Raw genomic sequence first — 26,391 nt, 5'->3', positions numbered from 1 at the left:
GAAGAGCTGTGCAGACCTTTCCAGGCACATCAACACCGCTTACCAGGGCTTGTCCTGGTGATTAATGTGTAGGAGGAGAAGAAGGAGTTGTCTCCTGGGGACCAGCTTAGCCAGTTGCAGCTGTGTGTTCCCAGTGTTTTTCTAGGGTAGAACTGGGAAAGAGAACAGATGAGTGGAGGTGCAACCTCCATGAAATGCAAAGATGCTGATGGATAAAGTAATTAAAGGGTGAAGCCTATTAGAAGACCTTGTCTGTTGACAGGGCAGCGTCTGTTTAATTAGCAAAGATTAAGATTAGCAAAGATTAGCTTTGGCTATTTATTTTATTAAAAATAAATGGCTTTGGCAAGTCAAGCCATTTTAAATGCTCCACTTCTCTGGAGGTGTGAGTTGTAAAGGGTGCACGGCTCCAAAGCTGATGGGCAACGTGCGCCGTCTCCGCTGCGGTCTTCTCTGCTCGCCCACGTCCCGCGCTGCCCCAGGCAAGGAGAGCCAGCCCCACGGGGTGCTAAATGCCTCGTCCTTTGAACCAAGCCTACCACGAGGCAATCTAGCATTAAGGAAAACTTATAGTTCATTCTCAGATGCATGTATTTTAATAGCTAACATAAAATTGTTGTATTTAAAGGAAGATTTTGTATATCCTGATGACTATTTCCTAAGAAAAGCACACTGAAGCCAAATGAAATCACAGGCAGTTGTGAAGAGTCTATGGTCTTATTCAAATATGAATAGACAAACATAATCCCTGGTATTTTGAAGCAATTTACTTTACATATATTGTGCACAGATAATTATCTAGCCATCCCCAAATATCTAGTAGCAACACATATCCAAAGATGCAATAGACAAGTATATAAAACTATTTAACTAAAATGTTAAATACAAACTGCCTCTATGTTATCAATGTTAAGGCACATAAATTTTCCTTTTAGTTTAAACTTTAAAAATTTTCCAAGTGGTACAAGATCCAAAATAATTTTGATGCCAAAAATTAGCTTATTTCATGATGCTTATACAATTCTTTTTCCAAAATGACAAAGCCAACTTGTATGCACTATTTCTGGATTTTGCTACTTTCTAAAACAAGACTAAAGAAAAATTTCCCCATGAGGAATGTTTTCTTGTGTACAGATGAATTTTCCAGAGATCAGTTTGTTTTCTTATTTCTGAGAAAAACAACTCTGGTAGTTCACGCAATCAGAAAAATCTACTATTGAAAAAAGACCTTCAGAGGATTAAAATGCTACTTTAATACTGGAGATGAGAAAAGTTATAGAAAAAAATACTTGCTGGACTTTTTATGTTTTTTAAATTCGTACATCATAACTATCAATTTCTTACAAAACATTTTTTTTTTAAATCAATTAATGTAGTTTGCTATGTGTTAGTCCTCCTTCCTCTAGTGTTACTGTCTGAAACAGAAATAGGAACTAAAAACGAATCTTTTTGGTCAGTTTGAAAGTAGATACTAGTTAAATTTACCTGGACAGAGTTCCTTCAACACCGATTACAAAGCCAAAAGTCAGCGCTGGTCAGCCTAGTCCCTGAGATCCAGTTCACAGAATCACAGAACAGCTGAGGTTGGAAGGGACCTCTGGAGATCATCTAGTCCAATCCCCCCCCCGTGTTTGACTAGATTCAGTGGGTTTTGACTAGATTTGGTGGGTTTTGAATGTCTCCAGAGAAGGAGACTCCACAACCTCTCTGGGCAACCTGGTCCAGGGCTCTGTCACTCTGACAGGGAAGAAATTCCCCCTCACGGTCAGGTAGAACTTCCTGTGGTTCAGTTTGTGTCCATTCCCTTTCATCCTATTGCTGGGCATCACTGAAAAGAGTTTGGCCCCATCCCCTTGACACTCTCCCTTCAGGTATTTGTAGACATCGATAAGATCCCTCCTCAGTCTTCTCCAGGCTAAACAGGCCCAGCTCTTGCAGCTGTTCCACACAGAAGAAATGATCCAGCCCTCTGATCATCTTCGTAGCCCTATGCTGGACTCTCTCCAGTAGCTCCATGTCTCTCTTGTATTGGACAGCCCAGAACTGGACACAGTACTCCAGCTGTGGCCTCCCCAGGGCTGAGGAGAGGGGCAGGATCACCTCCCTTGACCTGCTGGCAACAGTCTTCCCAATGCACCCCAGGAGACCATTGGCCTTCCTGGCCACAAGGGCACATTGCTGGCTCATGGTCAACCTGTCATCCACCAGCACTCCCAGGTCCTTCTCTGCAGAGCTGCTCTCCAGCAGGTCAGCCCCCAGCCTGTACTGGTGCCTAGGGTTATTCTTCCCCTAGGTGCAGGACCCTGCACTTGCCCATGTTGAACTTCATGAGGTTCCTCTCCGCCCAGCTCTCCAGCCTCTCCAGATCTCTCTGAATGGCAGCAGAGCCCTCAGGTGTGTCAGCCACTCCTCCCAGCTTGGTATCATCAGCAAACTTGCTGAGGAGGCACTCTGTCCCCCCATCCAGGTCATTGATGAATAAGTTGAAAATTTGATGAGTAGGTTGAACAGTTCCAACCTAAAAGCAAATCAATGCACCTTAGGTTAGTCCCATTCTGGAAAAAAATATTAGAATCATAGAATGTTTTAGGACAGATTTGCAAATAATACAGGTTTCACAAAAGTTCTAACAAAAATGGGAAAATTAATGTGATTTCCCAGCTCCTGAAAAATGAAGCCTCCAGGAACAAGAAAAGATTCTGCTGCTTCTGCATGAAAACATGTTGGTGACAAGATGGCATTTGTCACAAATGTTTCTCATTTCTTGACTCATGAGTCTGCAGTGCAACTTGTGAAATGATGGCAACACAACTTAAAAACCCCTGGGTCCTACCTATCTGCTAGAACACTGCCTTGCTCCATTTACAAAACAGGAAGAGGAAGTTACAATTGGCCATATCAGGAGCAAATCTCTCCAAAATGTGGCTATTGTGTTTATTGCATGGTGACAAGTTGGGGCCGTACACTAAACGAGGAGAGCGAGCTTTTCAAATGAGCAGTCTGCAGTTCTGTGTGACATCTTTTAACTTCCCTCTTTCCTAAGGTGGTAACCATGTCAGGTCTCTAAAGCGCAAGCTACCATGGGCTGCGACTGAAGCCAGCAAGAGGTCAATGTGTTTGGCACCTGGGAAAGTCAATCCTGTAAGGCCTGAAGCAAGGTAAAATTTCAAGGCTTTTCTTCTCTTTACAAATCCATGTTTAGTGTTCTTGCATGAGATATGATCAGCTGATTGCACGTGGTCCCACTGCCATGGTTTGCTGAAATACTGCTCACCAGCTGAGGAGCAGTAAATCATTTCTCTGGGTCTTGTCTGGAGGCTCTGTCTGACAACTCCACCCTCTCACCTTGCACAAGGCGAAAAGATCGGAGTGGGCTAAAAGGACCCTAACAGTCCTACTTTCAGGAATTTTCCCTGGCAGAAGACCCTGCCAGTCACTGCTCCCTATCCCAAAGACCCTTCCAAAGGCTGGTATGAAAGGCAAGCCAGATCGCTGTAGGGAACCAGGAGATACCATGAAGCATGTCAGTTCCTCGTGCATCCAGGGAAGCGGCACAGCACAGGCAGGTCCGTCTCAGCCCCAAGGCCACCTGTTCCCCTCCTTGCTCCTTAGGAGGGGCAGCACAAACTCTCACCTTTTGGGCCAAAAAAAAAAAAAAAAAAAAAACCAAACCAAACAAAACCAAAGTTTTTCCTTGCCTGATGTCTTCTGTCATTGCTTACAGTTGTCAGTCATCTCCATCAGCGTCTCGGAAGAGAGCTCTGTGTGTGTGAAATAAGAACACAGTTCTCCAAATACTGAGGCTAACAAGGACTGTGTGCTCTGAATGCTGTGGTTGCAGTAAGATCTGGCAGCGGGTTATTCCCTCTGCCTCCGGAAAGCCCATGAGCAACCTCAGGCAGGAGCTTTATTCAAACAGACGTTAACTAGAGACAGCGCTGAGTCTGTGCCGTATCGGCTCGCCCTCCGTGGCACGTGGCACAACCCATGACAGGCAGCTACGAAGACCTGCCTTTGCCGTAAGGCGTGCTCAGCAGCTTCGTACCGGGGCTGAGGTTTTCTACACAGAAAATTCCCCGATGCCATTCTCCCCTTGCACAAACCAGGGGAATTGGAAAGTTCTGCTAACCTCCTGGGGCTGGGATGAAGCAGTGTTTCACAACTTCCAGTGAGGGCCACGTATGCTAACATCGGTCACAAAACCCACGTGGAAAACAAGGGCCCGTGCTGGAACGGTGACATTGCCTGCGGGGTCCAGGAACCTGTAGAAATGAGTCCAACTGGTAGGCACCCTAGCAGAAACTGCTAGAGAAAGAGAGAACAGAAAGGGTTTGGGTATTCTTGGCGAGAACCAGAAATTACTTTTCTGAAGAAGGTATCACATGTGCAGACTTGCTGAAGAAGGAGGTGGGGAGACCCGTGTGACTGCAGCTGCTGATACAATCTCCAGCGTTTCTCCGGGTGGTTTTCTGCCACCCAGACTCACTGACTCAGACAGCCGGGAGGCCACGCTGCGCTGCCCGGGTGCACGAACAGCCTGGGCTGCCCCGGCCGAGTGGCCGTGTGCAGCGCGCTGGTGCGAAACACTCTCATTTCAGAACGACTGAGGGGTTTCAGGGCTGCTGGCAGTGCAAATCGTTGTGTATAAAAGACTCCTCGTCTCCTTCCACACTTGAGGGACATCTCCAGACCTTCCACTTCCCTGCATATTTCCCATTCCTTCCTCTGTAATGGGGAGCATCCCTTGTATCTGTTATATCCACTCCCACCATACCACCGCTCTCCGTGCTTTGGCCCACGCTGAAAGGTTTCTTTGCCCCATCCTGGCCATTTTCCCCAGACCACCCTCCCCTGCCTTTCCTCCTCAGATGCTTTCGTTCGTCCTTGGCACGGGAGGATGTGCCTGGGTTTGGGAGCCCCACGTGGGCAGAGCACTAAGAACGTGCCGCTGCGCAGCCTCCAGACTGGCTCGACTCCAGCGAGGTCAGAGTCGTCACAGCAGCACTCAACTCCATTCCCAGACTCTAAGCGTGACCAACAGTAAGCCAGCTTTTCCATAGAAAGTGCTTCTAATGGATGTCACCGCCACCGGTCATTCGATTTCCAATCACGCGGTCCATTTATTGTAAAGAACTTTGAGTAAGCCTGACCTGAAATTGAAATCACCATCCTTTTCACACAACAGTCACAGAGAAACATCTTATTTTAGAACGTCCCAGGAGAGGAAGGAAATAAAAGTATGTTAAAAATACTATTGCTTTATCATGAAATGCTGTTGTTCTGACTTCTGTTTCTTAAATCCCCAGTGTGAAAGCAATTTGCAAAGCTGAAGAGCCTTCTCAATCAGGCCATAGAGTATTTAGGCTTTTAGAAAAACTGCCTGAAACTCCAGCTTTAAACAGACGGGCAGCCCAATGCACTGGATTGGCAAGACGTTTCATCAGGGGCTCAGGATCCCGGATGAAATGCTGGGAAGGCTTCTGGCGCCTGACTGGAATGGAGAGCGTAGGAGTCTCAGAAGAGAGAGCAATGGAGGGCCATCACCAAGGGGCTGCTTACCCTCACTCCAAAGCATGACCAGGCTTCCAGAAGATGGCTGTTTCCCGGAAAGATCTGAATCTATTTGTACCATAGGCATCCTGAACTAGGAACTGCTCTCATTAAGTGCTAGTAGAGCAAATCTTCAGCCTCTGGATGTCTACTAGGCTGTTAAAATCCGTATTGTGGTTAATAATAATTAATAATAATATCATCTTTGTTTCAGTGAAAATCTTTCCCAGAGGGAAGAGTTATCTTTTCTGGGCAAGTTCCTCTGGTAAAACACTAAGAGAGTTGCTTCCTCAGATGCAGTCACCACCACACAAAAACCTGCTGACATTAAAGGAAATACAAGCAAATAACGTCCTCGAGCTGGCTGTGAGCATTTGTTGCATCACCCAACTTTTTGAAAAGCTGTGAAACTCCCAGGGCAAAAAATCTGTGTATCAGTGTCTGCCTTTGCCATGCATGCCCGTGTCTCGTTGACTTTGCCAAGACCTGTTCTAGCACATCTGACTCTGGTGAGGGAACTTCCCAGCTGTGTTGTTTTCTTACAATTTCTTGTAAGGACTGAAGGTTTCCCTACAGGATGAAACATTGATGTGGACCACTTGGCATTGAGTAAGTGATTAGATGTGGTAGTCAGCAGCTTTGTGTGCTGTCTGCAGAAGATGTGCAAGCTCTATGTTTTAGGTAGTTTCAATCCAAACTGCTAGAAACGAAATGATAGCTCCGCCACGATCGCTAAGCAGTAAATGCTGGCAAGCAGGACGGCGGCGGGTAGCAGTACTGCAAGCAGGAACTGCCGAGCCCTTCGGCACCTTCTCGCCAGCCGGGCTGGTGGCTCCCCACCACGAGCTCCCTGTCATGCTCTGACCTTCTGCAGCGCTGGTGGCTGGCCTCAGCTCTGAGGGAAGAAGTTATTTGTTTATCTGATCAACTTCTTTCAAAACATTGCTGGCTCCCCAGTCAACTCAGAAGTCAAACTATCACTTAGACCAGTCTTCTGGCAGCTTTGAATGAGAGCCGGGAAATCACCGTACGTCATGTTAGAAGTGGAATGGCAGGTGACAGCTGCCGCCCTTCAGTCCCCGACCCCTAAGCGCAGCTCTGCTTCCCTGCTCCAACTCCATCCCTCTCCCAAAGGGCCCTGCAGTTCTCTTCCCTCCTCTCTCTTCCCTCCTCTCTCTTCCCTTGATGTCCAGCCGTCACCTTATCCCCCATCCCCATCGTGCAAAGTTTTCAGTTGTCCCTCCTCTTTCAAACTCTACTGCTTTCTTGCGTTTTCATGCTGAGGTTTCTCACCTCCTTTAGTTTTCTGACTTTCCGCCTACCGCTCTCACCTCATCCTCCTCTGCTTTATGTTCTTCTGAATTCACAGTTTCTTACATCTTCTCCCCCCTTGTTTCTCTGAGATCCCGTTTCTGGGTAGGATTTCCCCCTCAGACCACAAGTGTGCTCTCAGCTACTGCGCTAGAAAAAATATCCTGGAACCTATCTTCTCTTAATAACTGCCCCCATCCTCACCCCTACAGCCAGTGCGTGCGCCGACTGCAGCCTGGAGTCCTTCTCATCCCCGCTGATCCTCGAGCGGGTTTGCACGCTCCACACCGCCGACCTGCACAGCTCTCACTAAGGGAGCGGGGAAGCCACGTGCCCGCAGCCGGCGTTTTCTCAGTCACGAGAGCTGCGGAAATGCTTCCCGACGGGGAGGGCTGGGAGGCCCTCGGCACCTGCAGGAAGGTGCTGTCCAGCCACCTGAGAGCCGGTCGCTCCTGTGGGCAGCAGCAAAAAGTTGGGAGCAGGTCGGCAGCTTCTCATTGCAGCCATCTTCCACCTGGGAAGAGGGACCATCTCCTGCTGCCCAGGTCCTCCAGCATGCATGCATCTCCTCGTCCAGGCCACAAGCCACAGCGGTGCCACGTGCCCTTCTTGCAAAGGTGGCAGCTGGCTTCTGGTGGTGCCACCACGCTCAACGAGCCCCCTGCTGCCCTGCCCTGGCTATCACGCCTGGTCCTCCCAAAACACCCCTGCTCTTCCTGGCCTTTTGCTCTAGGAGCTGCAGTTTGACCTCCTCATTCTTCCAGCACAGAAGCTTCCAGCAGAGCCGGAGCAGAGAGCAGCCTCTTCCAGTCCTCAAGCCACCTCTGCTCTGTCCTTGCAACTAGGAATCTTCCTGTTCTTGAGAGCAAGGAGAAATAAAAAAAGAAAAAAAAGGAGAAGGAGCAGTAGAAAAGGAGAAGGAATAACAACTGAGTAGCAAAAAGCAGAAGGAATGGCAAAATGAAGTAGCAAAAAAAGCAGAAGGAATGGCAGAATGGAGTAATAATGCAGGGCACAGCTAAAGCAAACTCCTGAAAAAGCTTCATCAAGTGGGAGGTGTCCAGCAGTGGAACAGGTTGCCCAGAGAGGGGGCAACCTCCATCCTTGGAAGTCTTCAAGACTGGATGATAGAAAGCCCTGAGCAACTTTATCTGGCTTGGTCTGAGCAGGAGGTTGCACTGGAGGCCTCCTGAAGTCCCTTCCAGCTTGGCTTCTCCTGTGACCCTCCCATTTGGTTGTTCCTAATGTGCTGCCGCACGGCTCTTGCAGGACAGGCAGGTTTCTCCATGTGCAGGGCAGGCTTGGAGAGCATGGGATGGCTCCTGCCAGAGGACACTATCTTCTGTGCTGAACACCTTCACCATTCCTAGAGAGTGATGCAAAAGGGGAACTGTCACCTGCCCAGCACCATGGTTTGGCCTGAAATGGAAGGACTTCTGCTCCAGGTGCATGTCACAAATAGCCTCCAAACAGTCATCCAGGCACCTGCCAGGGCAGCAGGTACTAGCTGACCTTACTTGTGGCTCATTCCTGGAGATCAATAATGAGTTTATTGATGTGGTGACAATTATCTCATACTAAACCGTTGTTAAAGAGGTTCAAAGCAGTAATTAGTAATTAGTGCCCTTTTGGAAGTGCACAGGCCCCACTGATGCCAGGCAGGCAGGCAGCTGGGATCTCCTCACTGCTACTGGGAAGCATGGGCTGCCACCACGTCCAGGCATCACGGCACAGCGATTGGTGAGGAGTCACTGGGTGTCACCACACGCTGCTGCAGCAGAACTGAAAGTGTGGGAACCACTTACAAGAAAGCAAAGGGCTACAAGAAAGTCACATGTGGTGCTCGAGCCAGGCATTAGTACCAGGAGAATCCAGGCAGGATCCCTCTCCCACATCAACTTTCTTCCCTGCTTTCCCCATCTTTCCCCTTCCCACTAGGCTCCGTGCTTGAATGCCAACCACACCAGACTGAGGAAAGAAAAACATAAGTGAAATGCTTTGCTCATACATGCAGCATTGCTAAATTGCAGCTCAGGAAAGTCCTCTGACCGGGTTGAGTTGAGAAGTCCAGGGGACCCTCAGAGGTAGGCACAGACATGCAGCTCTTCGGCCCAGCAGCGATGCCCAGGGAGCAGGAGGCTGCGCACGAGCACTGTGTCCTGCAGCAGGGAGCAGCATGTACGTGATCACTTGGCCGCTGTCCTTTCTCGTGTCTGTAGCTTTGGAAGAGAGCGCTTAATTTGGGGAACTGCACTAATATTTATGAAAAAAATTCATTTTCCCCATGAGAAGCTAAAAATTAGTATTAGGGTCCAGTAAAGTTAGTACCAGATGTCACTTGGAAACACAAGGAAAAGCACATTCCCTGGTCCCAGATGAGTTTCTGAGTCATTCCTTGGCCACAACAGCATCCCAACATCCCCGTCTGCATAAGCCTCCTGCTCCAAGGAAGGAGCAGCAGAGCTCTGCAGGGCTCGTACAGCCCTGCACCTCCCCAGGACCCCTCCGAAACGCGGGCGCTGGCGCGGGTGATGCCAAGGAACACCCCAAAGGGCTGCGCTGTACGAGAGCATCCTGGGTGCCTCCGGCTGAGCCATTGGGAAATCTGATTCTGCGTAAGGTTGGGTGACACCACATTTCGAGGACCGCGCAGGGTTGCCCTTGACTGCTCCCTCCTGTGCAGGAGAAATCCCTTCCGTTGCACATGCTGACCCAGCGCGCAGCACGTACGTGCGAGCGCCCGGTTCATTTTCCACGCAGATGAGCAGCAAAGCGCGTGGAGGCTTGTCAGCATGTGGATGGGGATTTCTTAGCAAGGTGACTTATGATGATGTGAGAAGATCTGCCTCCATCTGTGCGAGGTCTCAGTGCGCAGTAAGCAGCCTCGCACGCTGGCGGTTCCGCTGCTGGCAGAAGCAGCGGTCTCATCACCCTGCATCGCTGCGCGAAACGGCTCCGCTACGCTGCACGGTGCTCCGAGGGGCTTGTTCATGCTTGTTCATGGTTGTTCTTGACCAACTTCCCTCTTTATTTTGCAAGCTGCCTAGGTTGTTCTCAGCACAAGAGCCCCAGTGACCAGGGGTCAGAAACCAGCCATCAGAATGGGGCCAATTCAGGAAAAACAGCTCCAAGTTTGGCCAAGCAGAGCTACCCAACCATGCTTGCAAGCTGTGGTGACGCAGGTGGCTTTACGGCAGGAGCGGCTGCCTGCCTGGGGTCGCTGCTCAAGCCACCAGCCGACTGCAAAGGAGCCGGACAGGGTGTTATCTGGAACAGCCGCATCCGATGGGTCCCAGAAACCCCGGATGCATGGGAGATAACGGTCTGTACAGCACGCTACCTGGCAGCGCTGCGATGGTACGGGGGCACGGCAGGTCCACGGCACGTGGAGGCATCGTACCCCTGGACAAACCCTTCCCTGGCAGGGAAACGCGCCCAGAAGGGCTTCCTCATCCTCATCGCCCGCTGTGCGGGAGGCGACAGCGCTGCAGCTGCTGGGGAGACAAGGAAATGCCCCGTGGGTGCATTTGCCAGGGCTGCAGCCCCCTCCCCGAAATGCCTGTGGCCTTTTGCACCTTGTGCCCTTCTCGACGGCCAGGTGGGAGTCTCCAGGATGCGCCAGCTCCAGCTTTGCTGTCCCAGGGAGTCCGGCTCCACCGGGGAGCCCCGGGAGAGGCGAGGAGCGGGAGCAGCCCCGGGGATGATGGCATAGCCCCGAGGGGGGGGACGGGGTGGCAGGGGGCGAGGTGGCCCCGGGGGGGGGGGGGGAAGACGCTGCCCCGAGGGGGGAGGACGGGGACGGGGCGGCCCCGAGGGAGGCGGCCGGGGACGGCGCGGCCCCGGGAAGGACGGGGCGGCCGGGGCCGGGGCGGCTCCGAGGGGCCGGGAGGAGCCGGGGCCGGGGGGCGGGTGGCCCAGGCCCCTCCCCGGGGCGCGCCGCGGTTTAAGGGCGGCGGAGGGGCTGCGCGGGCAGAGTCCGCGTCGGCTCGGCTCGGCTCGGCTCGGCTCGGCTCGGCTCGGCTCGGCTCGGCTCGGCTCGGCTCGGCGGTAAGTGGGGCTGCGCTCAGCCCCAGGATGGCGCGGGGCGGGGGGGGGGGAGGCCGCACCGGGCCGGGGCTCCCCCGACGGCCGCGGCCCCGCGCAGCGCCGCGTGTCGGGCCCACCCGCGACCACCGCCCCCGCCGCAGCCCGACGGGGCCCCCGGCTCGCGGGGCTCCGCAGAGTCTGCCCGCGGCTGCGCTCGCTTCCCCTCGCCGCGAAGCTTGGAGGAGAACTAAACTGGACCGTGTCTTAGCTGTGGAGGGTTTGCCTGGAGTCCGGTGTTTTTCTTCTTCAGGTGTAGCTGACCCTTGTTGGCTGTGGACTTTCCTAAGCAGCTGAATTTACCAGCACGTAACTAAATAGTTCAATCAGCTGTGACTAGACAAATAAAAAGTGATAAATCGGTATTTGTCTTTGTTTGCTATGATGCAAACGTGATCAAAAGCCCCATCTAGAAAAGTTTTTTTTTTTTTTTTTTTTTAACAGATGCATTTGTATATTTGGAGCTCCCCAGTACTTCAGCTGTTTGCATCAGTTGCATCTGTTTTCATTTTGGTTACAAAAAAACATTTTAAATTATGTTTAGATACATGAGGCGAGAAACCTCAGGGCAGAAAGGGAGCTGCCCTGAAATGTAACATCTGCCAGCATGTATCGCTAGCACCGTCTCAGAAGGCAGGAATAAATGTGAAATTTGGAGTTGAGCTGGTTGGAGCCGCAGGCCAGAAGGGCAGGTTGTGCTTCCTCGCAGCGCCAGGGCTCGCAGCGCTGCCACACGGGTGCCCACCTGGTACTTTCCTTCGGTGGGTTTTGCATGACACCATTGCTTTTATGTGAGACCTTTTAGTTTACCCACATTGTCCACACAGCCTAGTTTGTCCCTTTTCTGTTCACTCTTCATAATGATCATGTTGTCTAAAGATGGGAAGGACATGACCCAATATGCTTCATAATCTCAAATATCTTTTTTTTTTTTTTTTTTTTTAAGTCTGAGAAAAAACAGATATATGATGTCTTGGTGAGCATACAGATTTTATCTGTATAGATTTTCTTGAGCTAATTGAGACAGTAATTTCTCACCCTGCATTGAGACGGTGCACGGCACTGGCATTTGCGCGGCAGGTCGGGCTGCTAGGCATTAAAGCAGTGATAAGGGCAGCGGTGGTGGGAGTGTGATTACCTGGGTCAGATTGTCTAGGTGGATTAAAAACCAGGAGAGAGGATTGTGCAGTTTTGCTCAGGGAGTGTTACGTTCTCTCTCTGCCCCAAGCAATTTGTTAAAATCAGATAAACATCACTGCAAACATATCCTTAGCTGTATCTCCAAAATTTTAAAACCTTATTGGAGTGATGCTCTTTTGATGATCTTCCTGCCTGAAGCGAAGACCAGGGACGGCTCAGGACCCCACGGGGACACCTCCTCCCTCCACGCGTTGCCAGCCGGGCACTGCAAAGCAGAAGTGTTTGCTGGGGGAGGCTCTCGCTGGGGGATTTGTGATGCACGGGGCTGCAGGGCTGCTGCTGCTCTGCGTGGCCAGTCCCGTGAGCATGAGGACCCCAAACTCAGCCAGACTGGGGCTGAGCTCTGCCCTCCGCCTGGCAAAGCCATTAGGTGCACTGGCCATCTTGCAAACAAAATCGTGTTTATGAGCGGGTTATTTGCAGTGAGCATCTCTAGGCATAAACTTCATTTATGCCAGATTCACCAAGCCAAGGTGAGCTGCAAACAATGACATATAATGTGCTGATCTGATACTCAGCAGAGCTGCGTTGTATCTACGTGGCCTCCTTTGCCCGGAGATCTTTGTGCCATCACACAAGCTCTCAGTCGCACGCACTTACCTTCACACAAATAGTCAAAGGGGGGGAAAACGTCCTCTGCTGTGGCAGATTTTGCTTCCTGTCACATCTGTGCACCCTCATTGACATCTGTTGGGCTTTAATGTGTTTTGTGCATTGCAGACAGTCAAAGGGCTATTTTAAGACTGCAGATTCTCGGATAGCTGAGACTTGCCTGAAACCTGGCAGCCTTGAGCATCTGGCTTTGGTTCTGAATTCCTGGTACATCATGGAGACTGAGTAGCTTGGGAGATGGTCATACTGCAACGCTGCCAGGCTGTGCACTCAACATCAGTTTGGAGCACATCCATAGTGTGTGTTCTCATAACCTATCTTATCCCTGCTGTTACTTTCATCCTTGATTTTCTTCAAGTCATGTTATTTTGCTGCTTGTATTGGGTACTTCTGATGATCAGGGCTTTGCAGAATCTCACTTGCAATCTGAGATTATTTATCTGAACCATGAGATACTGAAAATGAATGAGAAAAATATATAAGGGTATGTTTTGCTCTTACTTTACTTTAGGGAAAATCCAAATTAGAAATCTGCTATCTCTCTCCATGCAAATAGATACTTAAACAGATCAGTAAATCTTCAAGAAAGAATGGCTGAGCAGACCTGAAACCAAATCCTGGCCCTAGAGGCTAACTGCTTTGGAAAACGCCACTCAAAGCAGTATGCAGATGCAAGCCCCTCACTAGGGAGCTGCCTCGGTATTCCAGGTGTCTCCGAACCCGAAGGGAGGCATGAACCTTGCTGCAGCTTCCCAGGGTGTCTGGGGAACGTGGCAGCTCCCAGCAGCAAAGGCTCCAGAGTGAGACTGGAGCCCCGATGTTTCCTGTGCATTTTAGTGATCCTTCATGATCTTCAGAAATAATAGTTGATGCTTTTTCCAAGGCCGATAACTAAATGTTTTTATTAGCACAGCAAGTTAAAAAGTTCTGCCTGTGATTGGGGGAGAGCAATGCAGAAAAACTAGGGCAGCTGATGCACATCTGTTCCTGCGCTGAGCAGCCTCTGCCTTGGAATAGTCTTCCAAGCTCTATGCAAAGGATCTGGGCTCTCTAACGGTTTTGTTGTTTGTTTTTCTGGATAAAGGCTTCTTTGACTACTTTTTTGCTGTTTCAAGACCCATCATGTGGACTTTCTCCTACAGGGATCTGTCCTTACCTAGACGGGCTTGGAGATGGGAGCCAGCATTTGCCAGACAACGTGGAGAGGCAGAACTGAATAGTTATTGATGACTAGATTTGGTCTTTAGATTTTAAATCACATATTGCTGTTGACACCTTCCTTATTCCTCGTTACTGCTTTGGTTCCCAGGGACTCTGACCTTGCATGGTGTCTCCCTCTGTCCTGTTGCTGATCATGGGCTCGTGGTGGCAGCAGCAGAGATGTGTTTCTTACTGCTCCATGAGGTGTGGAAATCTAAGAGGGCCTCAGGGCAGAGGCTTTTCAGAAGCTTCCAGCAGCGGTTTGAGCTCTACCACATGTAACCTCCAGAGGAAACCTTGCTGAGACTTCAGAGGAGGAAGGATGCAGCCACTGCTGAGGGCTTCTGAAAATGTGACTCTTCATCTTAGAGCTTGAGAACAGCAGCTATAATTTTTCTGTGAATGGTTAAATAACCCATATCTAATACCTTAGGTCTGTACAGATCCACATCCTTTCCTAGCTGCTGCCTTATAAAAGAGGGATTATAGTCTTTTCTCCTGTTTAACAATTGTGTTTTATTTTCACGTGCTGCTTTATATAACTCACCTCACTTTTTCATCCTTAGGGCTGAAATTCATTGCCAGGCAAAATCGGTCATTGCCTAGGAAACATGACCATCCTGTCTGACAACTTGTCATGCCACCACGCCATCGATGACTTCCGCAACAGAGTGTACTCCACGTTGTATTCCATGATCTCGATTATGGGCTTTGTGGGAAATGGCGTCGTCCTGTATGTACTCATAAAAACGTATCGGCAGAAGACCGCCTTCCAGATATACATGCTTAACCTTGCCGTTTCCGACTTTCTGTGTATTTGCACACTGCCTCTTCGTGTTGTGTATTATGTCCACAAAGGAAACTGGTTCTTCAGTGATTTCTTATGCAGGATCAGTTCGTACGCGCTCTATGTCAACCTGTATTGCAGCATTTTTTTCATGACTGCAATGAGCTTCTTCCGTTGCATAGCCATCGTTTTTCCAGTCCAGAATATCAACTTGGTAACGGAGAAAAAGGCTAAGCTGGTCTGCTTTGGCATCTGGATTTTCGTTACCCTCACGAGCGCTCCCTTTCTACGCAATGGAAGTTACGAACATGGCAACAAGACCAAGTGCTTCGAGCCTCCCGAAAATTCCCAGAAGACAAATCTAGTCGTGATCCTGGATTTCATTGCCCTGTTTGTGGGCTTCATTTTTCCTTTCATTGTCATAACTATCTGTTACACCATGATCATACGGACCTTACTGAAAAATTCCTTGAAGAAGAATCAGGCTAACCGCAAGAAAGCCATCTGGATGATCGTCATCGTGACAGCTACCTTCCTGGTCAGCTTCACCCCCTACCACATCCTGCGCACAGTCCATCTCCACGTGCTGAGGCTGAAGAACACCAGCTGCGAGGATGCCATCTACTTGCAGAAGGCCGTGGTCGTCACGCTGCCCCTGGCCGCTTCCAACTGTTGCTTTGACCCGCTCCTCTATTTCTTCTCGGGGGGCAACTTTCGGAAGAGGCTCACCACGTTTAGGAAGGCCTCTTCCTCCAGCTTAACACAAGCATTCAGGAAAAAGTTCTCCATAAAAGAGAAGGACAAGGAACCCTTTGGAGAAAGCCACAGAGAAAACGGGACTGTGTCTGTGGTCCCTTCGTAGGGTGGCCGGGCTTCCCCGCGTGATCTCAAGCAGGCAGCAGAGCTCGCAAAACTGTTCCGGTAGAAATGAGGAAAGCCCGCACGTCGCTGCCGCAATTAGATACGTGATAATTGGAGCGGACGGTCTCCGGTTTATCCCGCTCGGGAGTGGTGCCGGCACGGCGGCCGGCGAGGAGCTGCCCGCCGTGCCAGCGCGCTCCCAGCCGCCCCGGGCAGTCGACGGCGGGCGGCAGCAGGAAGGGGCCAACGGGACGACAAGCCGGTGCCGGCGACCTCCTCCGAGCCCGCGTCCGGGCACCCGCATCGCTCTGCGAGGTGACGAGGAGCGGCGCTTCCCCTGTCCCCTCCTGCCGCGCTTCCTCGGCGCGAGAGCCGCGGCAGCGCGCCGCCCGGCCCGGCCCCCCGCCTGCCGTCTCGGCCTCGCTGGAGGGCAGGTGGACTTCACACGCGTCCCCTGGGAGCAGCTTGGCGTCGGCGTGGCGTGCATTTACTGCGTGTCGGTGAATTGTCCCCTGCAGTGCAATGGGTGTGCAAAACCCCGTGCGTGTGTGCGGCTCCGTGAATGCCCACGCTGGCATTACAGCTAGAGCTGCGCGAGCTCAGAGTCCAGTGCAGAACCCAACCTCCCCGCTTGAGAGTCAGTAGAAGTGGTCTTTTTTTTTTTTTTTTTTTTTAACCAAATATGGGCTCTGCGGCCCCATGCAAGATGGTCTGTCTTTCTGACATCTTGCAAAGATGCAGCCCCAGGCCCATGGGAGGATCTTTGGGAAAAACTGGACACGAGGTGTCCGAGTGCCAAATGTCCATCATGAGCCTGGGCGACACAGGGCTGAAACCTGTTTTGCCTGCAGCATGATGGAAAGAGGGTTTGGGCCATGTTTTCTTTGTAAACAGAAACTTCCAAATCTTCAAAATCACAAAGCATTCCTGTGCTTTTCAGGTGAACCTGCCAAAATGCAGCTGTGCTGCCTTCCTTTCGGTGGGCGCAGCAAAGTCTGCGCGGCGGGATGCGTGATCCATCCAGAGAGAAACAGAGCTTCGCATGGGATTAAGATTTTAGCCAGAAAACAGGGGTTAATGATGAAAAGCAAACATGTTATGCTGTTGTGGTTTTTAAGAAGTTACTTGATGTTATCTTACATAAAGAGAATTGTGACACTGTAAAACAAGAGTGAGCCAGAGGGTTTGGGTCTGTGGCCGGAGAGGGGGGTCTGCTAGAGAGAAATGATCTCTGCGCTGACACAGGAGGGTAAATGTTCTCTGGGTCATCCAAAAGCATTTTAAAAAGTGAATTCAGCTGCAAAACAACTTATGGATGTGAATTTTTAACAAACCTGAAACCTCTTTAGAAAATTTTAGGGGCCTATAAATGGGGAAAAGCCTGGAGACTGTTTGCATGGAGCCGGGTTCGTTGGCACCGTTCCCCCAGGGCCTGCTGCGGGCGCAGCGCAGTGCAGTTCTGCAGGTACAGACTGCGCTGGGGAAATGCCTGTAGCATGGGAAAGGGCTAAAACTGCTTCTTAAGGGTTACTATGGAGTATTATAAATGTGTCTCAAAGCATAAGGGAATGTGTCACTGTAAATATAGATCACCCTGAGAAACTGAGTTTCAGAATATATAGAAATAATACGCACCTTCCCAAATTTTTATTGTTGGTGTATTGTACAGTAGAGCTATATATAAAAATATGTTACAAACCATCATGAAGACCATGGAAATGGCAGGAGAAATGGCAGATTTTTTTTGCAATGGGGAAAGCTATTTATGAAACAAGACTTGAGCAAATTAAGCGGACGTGTTGCAAATCAAACTTTAAGAAACACTCTGTTCTCCGCGTCTTATTTTCTGCACGTACAGGTTCTTCCTTGCTGCGATACGTTCTTACCTGCACCCAGCACTAGCATGTCTCCCGATGAGCCTTTATAATGATAAAATAAAGCTTGGGGCGCTGCCAGCGGGGGCCCGGCGGGTTCGGATGGTGAGTCGGGACCCAAGAGGCGCGTGCACAAGGCGCGAGTGGCGGCACTTGCACGCGTGCAAACGAGACGCCGGGAAGAGGGCGGAGGAGGAAGGCGGTGCTGGTACAGCAGCACGCCTGCCGGAAAAGGCACGGCGGAGTTGCATGCTTGGAACTGCACTTCTTGGACGCGCAAGCCGCGATCCGTGGTGCAAGAGTGTCACCTAGCGCTTCGTCACGCGCCGGGCGCCGCGAGGTTTCCGCTGCCCGGCGGAAGCTGGAGGCACCCGCCGGCCTCGGCTCCGCGCCCGCAGCTTCGTCTCCTCCCGGCTGCGTCAGGCGCTGCGGCCCCCGTTCCGCTCGCCGGCCTTTGGGGTTTTCCCTCTCCACCTGCATCCTGCTTTTTTCCCTCGTTTCCCGGACTGATTCGCAGGCTGGGCGGGAGCGGGGCGCGCGGCCGGGAGCCGCGCGGGGAGGGCGCACGGTGAGACCTCCGTGGGCAGATCGAGGCACAGAGGTCTCCCCTCCACTCCCCCGCCGCCGCCACCACCTTCCCGGGGAGCAAAGCGCAACGAAATCGCCCGATACGAGAGAGAAAAATCTGCGTTTTGTGCTGCTCGAGGCAGCCGTCGCCTCCGCTCCAAGGGATTGCAGCGCAGCGGAGGACGTGCGCGTCCCGCACCGGGAAGGGGTGACGCAGGCTTTCCCTTAACGAGCACGAAATCCTGCTCCAGCAAACGCCCGGGGCACCCTGCCTCCCGCACAGGTAGCCCCCCCCACTTTGGGCCTTGGCGGCAATGTTCAGGACGAATTTCTCCCCGGGTGGAGAGCATCGCGCAGGCGCTGTTTGGTCTCCCAAGCACGCCAAAGCGCGTTTGCGTTTGCGCTCGCTTCCCGAGTGGCTCCGAAGCTGCCACCTGCTGCCAGAAGCTAACTGCAGATGAGATCTCCATGCGTGGGGATAAAACGGCCCTTGGGTTCCCCGGAGACCAGTGCAAACCTGGGTTTCCAGCAGAGCCCGGCCGTGGCTCTGATTGATTGCTAGAAAAAAAGTGGTAAAAATGAAGGAAAGTACCTGAGATACTGAAACCCCGTCGGTATAAGTGATGTGCTCCTAGCAATGCATAGGGAATCAAGTGATCACAGCGGTTTCTTCCACGTGCCTTTAAAAATGGCCTGAAAGCAGGCCGACGAGAGGAGCCGCTCCGGCCGGCAGGAGCTGCAAGTTTGGGGATTGCACTTTAGCGCTCCGAAACTATAAATTTCAGCTCTGCGAGCGTCCACATGTACCGACAAATATTTCGAGAATTTGCAGGCTTGACTCCAGGCTGAAATGAGCCCGTTTCCTCCCCGTCGGGGCAGCTTCCCGCGCAGCAGGACTGCTCGCCCGGCAAAGCGAGGACCCTTGCTCAGGTTCATAAATACATTCCAGGTGGAGTTTTAAACCGGCGGGGTTTTAAGGGGTAGCAAAACCATGACCCTATCTTGGTCGCTAATGACAGCTCGAGCGGGGGCCCCGCTGGCACGCGGCCGGCGGCGCGGTGCAGAGTCCAAGCCCGTTCTCGCGGGCTGCGTCGCACCGGGATTTTTAGGAGCGGTGCCCTTTCACCGTCACTTTTTCAAGGGAAAAAGGGATGCAGAGCCTCCACGCAACTGGCCTTGAGCTGCCGCTGACTGGCGGCAGCGCCTGCTCTGGCGCGCATCCCTTTCCTTCGCCACCCCTCCTGGCCGGGCCGGTGGCCCCCGGGGCGGCGTGTCCTCCTCCGGCCCCCGCGCCAACGGCCCCGGCTCTTTCGGCGCGTCCCTGCCGGCTCCGAGTCGCCTGCTTTTCCGCAGCAGGGCATGACCGGGAGCCCGGGCATGGCCCGCGTCCAAGCTAAATTTCTAAACGCGGTCGCTCTCCCCTGCGGTGGGAAGTTCTTCCGATGAAGCAACTCGTTGCAACCACGCGGCGTTGCACCGGGTTTGCATAAATATCAAGGCATCGATCGCAGCAGCTTCGGCGAGGAGTGGCCACGTGCCCTCCGCCGCGGGAGCTGAACCCCCAGGCGGGTTACATGGTCCGCTTTTCTGGGTTTCTTCCATTTACTTCTACCGGATTTTTTTTTTTTTAACAGCCATGCGTTGCAACGGTAGATACCGAATACACTGCGCCATAACAGAGGGGCTGTCATGCTGGTGACTCTTCTCTAGTTAGAGGGATGTTGTGAGAGTTAGTCGATGGTTGCAAGGGGAAAAAAAAAGAAATATAAGGTATTATCCACTGAAGCTGAAAAATCTTTGTCTGTGATATTGCTCTTGCGTCAAGGCAACCAGAAAGGAGCAAAACATCATCGCTTTGGCCACGCTGTGTACAAGGAGTCTCCTGATTTCCGTTCACGTATTGCTCCTGCTTTGTCTAACTGAAGAATTCCTGGGATAGTGAATAGAAGAAAACTGTTCAGATCCCCCCTTTCACAGAAAACCTCAACAGCAGCAGTGATAATGAAAAGTTAAAGCTGAGACTCAATCAAGTATTCAGACCAGAGAAGACCAAGAGCTGATGGTTGAATCCCAAGTTTGATTCAGTTATACAAAAAATAGAATAAATGCTTCAGCCACCAGTTTCCCTATAAAACGGAAACCTTTACAGATTGCCAGCTCTTTAATCCAAAATACAAAGACGCTACCAATGTGAGCCGGGCTTCCCCGGGATCGCTGGGAGACGGCGGGGATTTGGGGCTGTTGGATGGTATAACTAAATCAGGGGGTTGCTTGTCTCTTTTTATTTTATTATTAAACTAGGGGAGGGGGCTCCTTTTTCTTTGCTTCTCCAGCGCAGCAGCGCTGCAGCGCCGTGCCGCCTTCGCCATCCTAGCTGGCGTAAACACAGTTTAGGCTGCCTGCAGAGGAGAGCCTCTATGTTTAAATAACCATGGCTTTTGTGCCCAGTTTTCGCTACAGAATGCTATATGTAAGCGCAAACCTCCTTCTGCAAGGACAGCGGTGGCAAGGCAGCCAGGCGGTAGGGGAAGAGCCGGCCCCGATGCCGGCGAGCCCCGCCGCTCTCCCAGAGCCCGGCGCACCTTTCCACAGCTCTCCGTCCTGTAAAATAGCCGCCCGTAACCTCTAACAAAGGCGGGGACCGGCGGAGCTCGCCGAGCGACGCTGCCCGGCTTTCGCCCGGGCTGCCCCTGCGCGCCGTTCCCGCAGGGTGCCGGGGCCCGCTGCCCCGGCCGCGTCCCAGGCCCAGCGCGGTTCCGGCAGCCAGGCTGAAGTAACGGCCGAGAGGGGAAGTGAAAAGCATGTTGCTTCATTTTTTACGAAACAAGAGTCGCCTATTTCTACATTTTCTTGTTTTTAGCCAGATGGCTGGAATAAGTCCTGAGGACGTGCACGTGGGTTGGGGCTTTTGCTTACAGGCGGCCTTAGTGGGGTGACGAGTCCTACTGGATTATTCACAGTACACATAGTTAATTTTTGGAGGCTTTTCTTAACCTCCGTTTGAAGTGTGCAGGATGAACAGGAGCCAAGAGGGTCATTTTCGCTGCGAGCACCAGGACAGCCCAGGTGCGCCAGGACCCACGGCTCCTCAACCCCCGGCATTCCCGAGAGCCGCCTCGGAGCAGGCCGCTCAGACACGTCCCGTAGCGAGAGACGAGGGGGGAGGTGGGGAGAGGCCAGTTTCTTTTCTTCTGCCTCTTGCACAACAGGGCTCTTCTTCATTTTAATAGCAGGTTCTGCCAGCCGGGCAGCGGGGAAAGGAGCCTGGTGCAGCCACAGCGGACCTTGCGCTTCGCCCGTCTCGGCTGCTTTTGGACGGTGGGAAACGAGATCCATGACAATCTCAGGACAGAGAGCATTAGCCCCAAACAAATAGGTAGACTGCAATAATGGACACAATATGGAGCCAGTATTTGTATTCTTCACAGCTGCATCTTTTTCTTTCTTTTTCCTTTTTTTGGGGGGCCTGAAGGGCTCCCCAATGCTTTATGCCATGCGGCTGCTTCTTATTTGCATCAAAGACCCGATTCATTGCTGCTCGGCCCTCCGACAGCTTGCGCACGCTCCTGCGAAGCAGGCACAGACCGCGCGCCCGGCAGCACCGCCGGCCTCGCCAGCAGCGAGGCGAGCAACGGCCCGAGGGGCCGGGCGCGCGTCGCGGCTCGAAGCGGGACCCCCAGCACCGAGCAGCGGCCTCCGGGCCCGCGTCAAGCGAAAGAACAAGAAACAGGAGTGGAAACAACAAGGAGGCAACGTTGGGGTTACTGCAGGAGAGAGCAAGTAAAAGAGGTCGTTTGGGGACAGTGAGGAAAATGCCAGATAGGAAAGAAACAGTGCTCCGAAGGAAGACAACGGAGAAAGAGAGTGAAACTGCTGGAGCAGAGCAGAACGAGCGTGGATCGCAGGCGAGCACTTTGCACAGAGCTGCTGCAGCTCTGCCCGCTTCCAGCACGCGCAAATACATTTATTTTTCCTTTACGTATGTAATTAAGTTGAAACTTTGGTGCTAACTTGATGCCACAAGGGAAACTTTTTTTCTTTTTTCTTTTCTTCCTAAATGTAAAGTGAAGGAGCTTTAGAAAACATGAAGCCACCAGAGCAGCGGGTGCACCCGAGTGACCTGAAGAAAGGTTGGGAACCTGCCCCGGATACACTGCCGGAAGGGAAGGCACGAAGCACGCGGAGGGAGGAGCGGCACGGGTCGCTTGGCACTCGGTGATTTTTGCAGATTGCATCAGTCCCCGTTTGCTGATGCTTCACCTGCAGCCCATCCAGATATGACAGTTAGAACAGGTTGGAAAAGAGACCAGTATTTCAGCAGCAAACTCCCAGCCTTTGGTCTGATGGGAAAATCAATTCCAAATGTTGCAATTTCAGTGCAGACTGCAGTTGCATTACAGTCAGATTTATTCTGCTTGTTTTCTTTCCTTTCTGTCCTTCCTCTCCTCTCTGTTCCTCAGAAATTGGCTCTGATGCTTCCCTCTGACTCTCCAAAGACCTTTTGCAGCTGAATTTCATGCAGCAGGAAATGAGCCTCTGCCCTGCCTGTCCCAAGGAGCAAACCTGCTCTTGCAAAATCCCTGATCTTCCAGATAAAAGCACAGGACCTCTGGTGTTTCAGCATCTTGCAAATTTTATCTCTATGCAAAGCTGCAATCAAGAAGGTTTGTGGGGGCTTTTTAAAAACATTTTTCAGTCTGGTTCATAAAAATCCTATGTGACTCTGTGAAACCGGGAGAAAATTCATTCTGGCTTTCTCCCTGCCTCCTTCCTTTGCTAGTCATAGAGCAGGACAAGCGTTCTTTAGCTCTAACGTGTTTGAATTATGGTTGTCTTGAGCATTTCTGAGGATCCGGCTGCCCAGATTGCTCAGCAAGGTGCCTGTGCTGCTGCTGGCCCGGGCCGGCGCGTCTGCTGCGGCGTCCTCGCCACCGCTGCCAGCTCAGCTGAGGATCTGCCTGGCTTCTGACGCTGAGTGATGAACCCTGGTACAGGTCCTTGGAGCTTAAACCTTCCCACCGCTTCGATGCCCAGTGCATCTGCTGGTTGCTTCGGGGGAGCTGCTCGGGGGCACCAGGCTGGAGCCGGGCTCCCTCTCCTCCCGCGCAGCAGAGCTGGCTGCCGGGGGACTCTGCTGTCGTTCATTTGGATGCTTTTGCTCCTAGCACAAGGTGAAGTCCCACCTCAGGTGTGATTTTTCTCAGCATTCTTCAGAATGGGTGTTTTATTTTCTTTTCTTTTCTTTTTTTTTTTTTTTTGGGGGGGGGTGATTCTTGGTTTGGTTCCTGGCTTGGGGGAAGAGTTATAAAATGATGTGTAAATAAAGCTAGTGTTTGGAACAAGACTGAATCTGGATATTTGATTCCTATCTGGGTCCTTGCTGACTAATTTGAGGAAGAACCAAACAAAAAGGCCTTGCAGAAGGTGGTTGAGGTGAGAGATGGGGTGGGGGGTTCTCGCAGACCCCAGTGCCGCTCGAGCCGTGCCGGCCGCGGAGAGGCTTTCGGGTGCGGAGAGGGCTTTGCAGCCGCCTTTCCTGCCCCCTTCGAAAGCTGCTGGGGTGCAACCAGCTTGCCGTGGCTGGCTGGCAGCTGGCATCCGGCTTCGGCGGAGCGGCCACACTGCCCTTCGGCGCTCGCCGGCGTTGCCTGCGGTTCTTCCAGGCGTCTTCGGTGAGCGAGGAGGGAGCTCCGGCTGGCCCCACTCCCGAAATTCCTCTTCCTCCTCGCGCGCAGATAGCTCGGCGATGGGGCTGCCGCACAGCCAGGGATGAACCCACCGGGAGGCTTTCCCAAACGGACCCTGTCGCGCTTCCGAGGAATTCAGCCAAACCTGAGGCCTGGGACAGATGAAGATGCAGGGTGTAGCGCCGAGCCAGGACACCAAGTGTTTATACAAGGTCTACGCCATATAATAAGTGAGAGGAAAGTATCGTAAAACAGATGTTCTGTGCAAAGTGCAAATTACCCCGGCGCTGAACTTCATTCCTTTCCACATATAACAGCCATAAACGCATGGTATGTTTGCTGTGGTCTGCAAAGAGTTTCTCGTTTTGTTTTGCGCCTTTATCATTATTTTGTACCATTAGCATTGCTGATGCAATAACGATACTCAATGACTTCATGTGAGATTTTTCCTGAACTTCTCTGCAAAAAGTTTCTGGTCTGGAGAGATGATGGAAGGCACCTCAGGGAGGGTCTCTGCCTCCTGCTCAAAGAAAGAAGTAGTAAAAAGCAGTGTCCATCTTCATCATCTGCCAGACTTACCTACCAATTCATTCTTGCCTGTCTGCATTGACAGTAATTATCTTGTTCCCTTTTAAAATGCCTTTTTTTTTTCCTTTAATAATAGCCCCTGGTTCCAATTCTACCAGGAATAGAAAACACTATGCCCACTGAGAGGGCAGGAAGCATAGTAAATATTACCGGACTCAAAAAATACATCTCCATGCTTAATTTAATCTCTTCATTAAAAATGGCATTATTGGGTTATTGGGGCAAAACAGTGGCATGGAGTGCTGGAATGATTTAATGCCTCTGCTTGTACCACCTATTAGTTCAGATCGTGTTGACAGATGTTAAGTCATTTCTACTGATGATGACTTGCTCCTGGTTCATTAGTAAGCAAACAGGAAATTCTCTGGAATAGATAGGATTGCATCTATGCATGCAGAACAGCAGGCCTATTTCATCTACCAGTGACGGAAACTCCTGCTCCCCTTGCCCTGCAGGTTTTTCCCATTGTGTTTCTTTCAAAATACATAGTGCATAGCGCTGTTTGGCTCTCGGTGGACCAGATCCTCAGCTGGAGTAAACACTCCTAATTCTGTTGAGGTGGATGGAGCCATGCCAGTACATACTGGCTGAAAACCTGCTCCAGTATACACAGTTTACTTTTGAGGATCTAAGCACATGCACTTCCAACAAAGTGTTGTTTGATAAAAGTTTGTTTGCCAGGTTGCCTTGCCTCACTCCCTCCTTGAAGAAGTGTACACAACAGTATTTTGTATTGTATAATAAGAGAAAATGAAGTGAATGTGTTCCAAGACCTCTTTCACAGGTCCTAATGAATCCCAAAGAAGGGCTACTTTGCTAGACCTTAGTTAAAATAACCATAATCCTCATTATTATTGCTATGCAAGTACAGAAAAAAATGTTTTTATTAGGGGCTGGACCTGGAAATCCACAGCAGCTGCTAATCACCATGATAAGTGGGTTGTTGGTTTGGAGGGGGGAAAACTGTGCATCCAGCTACTTGCTATGTCCAACCATAAGCAGCAGTTTCTTTTATTTTTCCAAATCTCCCAGCAGCCTCCCAACAACCTCCCTCCTTCCTCATGTTCAGAATGGAACATATGTTTGGTGATATTCCTCTTATCTCTCATTTCTCCACTTTCTTGTTGAAGGCTTTTCTTTTCCATTTAATATTTTGTTCCTTTCTTCCTCTCTCTTTCTTTTTTGTTTGTTAATCCACCTAGAACAGTAGAATTAGTAAAGAAAAATTAGAAATTACAATTCAATTTTTTCTAATGGAAGAAAGGGCATATTTTTGGCACAGCTGCTTGCCTTTGTTTTATTAAGACTGACTCTCCTTAACTCTCCTTTTCCATTCCAGAGACACAGCCCTTCCTTTATGAGCCCAGATTTCTTCCTATTTATGCTCTCTTCCCTCCCTCCTGACTCATTTCCACTTCCCATCTTGGCAGCAACTTTTTTTCTTTCCTTTTCCTTCCACTAAACGATCTCTCGACACCTGGGAAAGCAGAGTGACAGAGAGACCTCCAGCCCCATCCCCAACCACTGCAAAGTGGCAGCGCAAACTATCAACCTTGCGTGTAAAACCTGGCATCGTTGCTGTCCTTGCACAGTTCCTCCATTAATTCCAAAATACAGCAAAAGCGCCACAGACTTGCTCCATTCTGCTTTGCAGCTTCTGATCCGTCTAACTAGGGCTTTCTTTCCAGGCAATCTGGTCAAAACTACTCATGCCAAATATTTCTTCTGTACAGCTTTGCCATTTGGAACAACCCACCTATATGCCTTGAGCCTCATTGACTAGCCATATAGTTTCCAGTTTCAGCTGAAGAGAATTTTCCTTTACTGTCATCCCATAGCAATTTGAATGTAGGTTGTAGGGAGCGAACATTCAGTCATTTATTTTCTGCGGTGTGGGAATAGTTCTTGTACTTGAAGCAATTTCAGCGCTAAAGGAGCCCTGGCGCTCGTGGAATGTGTGCAGTTTTTCGATCTTTCATCCTAACCAGCAACTGGCTCTGATTTTGTAAGCTTTTCCATGAGACATCGTATTTACTAGAATTACCAGTGAATACCTTGCAATAACACACTA

The 26,391-nt window shown here is 51.0% G+C and overlaps 1 protein-coding gene across 2 annotated transcripts; it reads left to right on the top strand.

Moving 5' to 3' along the window:
* The first annotated feature begins 10,840 nt into the window (after positions 1-10,840).
* On the top strand, positions 10,841-17,417 carry CYSLTR1 (cysteinyl leukotriene receptor 1). Of its 2 annotated transcripts, none has more exons than XM_062584635.1 (2): positions 10,841-10,908; positions 14,523-17,417. In XM_062584635.1, exon 2 carries the CDS (start codon positions 14,568-14,570, stop codon positions 15,603-15,605), a length of 1,038 nt encoding a protein of 345 aa, XP_062440619.1. In that variant the 5' UTR covers positions 10,841-10,908; positions 14,523-14,567; the 3' UTR covers positions 15,606-17,417. The 2 variants fall into 2 exon arrangements, with proteins under 2 accessions (XP_062440619.1, XP_062440620.1); XM_062584636.1 differs by lacking the exon at positions 10,841-10,908 and adding an exon at positions 12,995-13,055.
* Positions 17,418-26,391: the final 8,974 nt, after the last annotated feature.

Source organism: Rhea pennata, chromosome 11 (assembly GCF_028389875.1).
Source record: "Rhea pennata isolate bPtePen1 chromosome 11, bPtePen1.pri, whole genome shotgun sequence".
Classification (NCBI taxonomy): domain Eukaryota; kingdom Metazoa; phylum Chordata; class Aves; order Rheiformes; family Rheidae; genus Rhea; species Rhea pennata.
Note: the sequence above shows the minus strand (reverse complement) of the source record. Positions and strands in the feature narration are given on the sequence as shown.

Bases quoted from the DNA above. Each gene is read 5' to 3' on its own strand.
- CYSLTR1 (XM_062584635.1), top strand. From the start codon at position 14,568: ATGACCATCCTGTCTGACAACTTGTCATGCCACCACGCCATCGATGAC.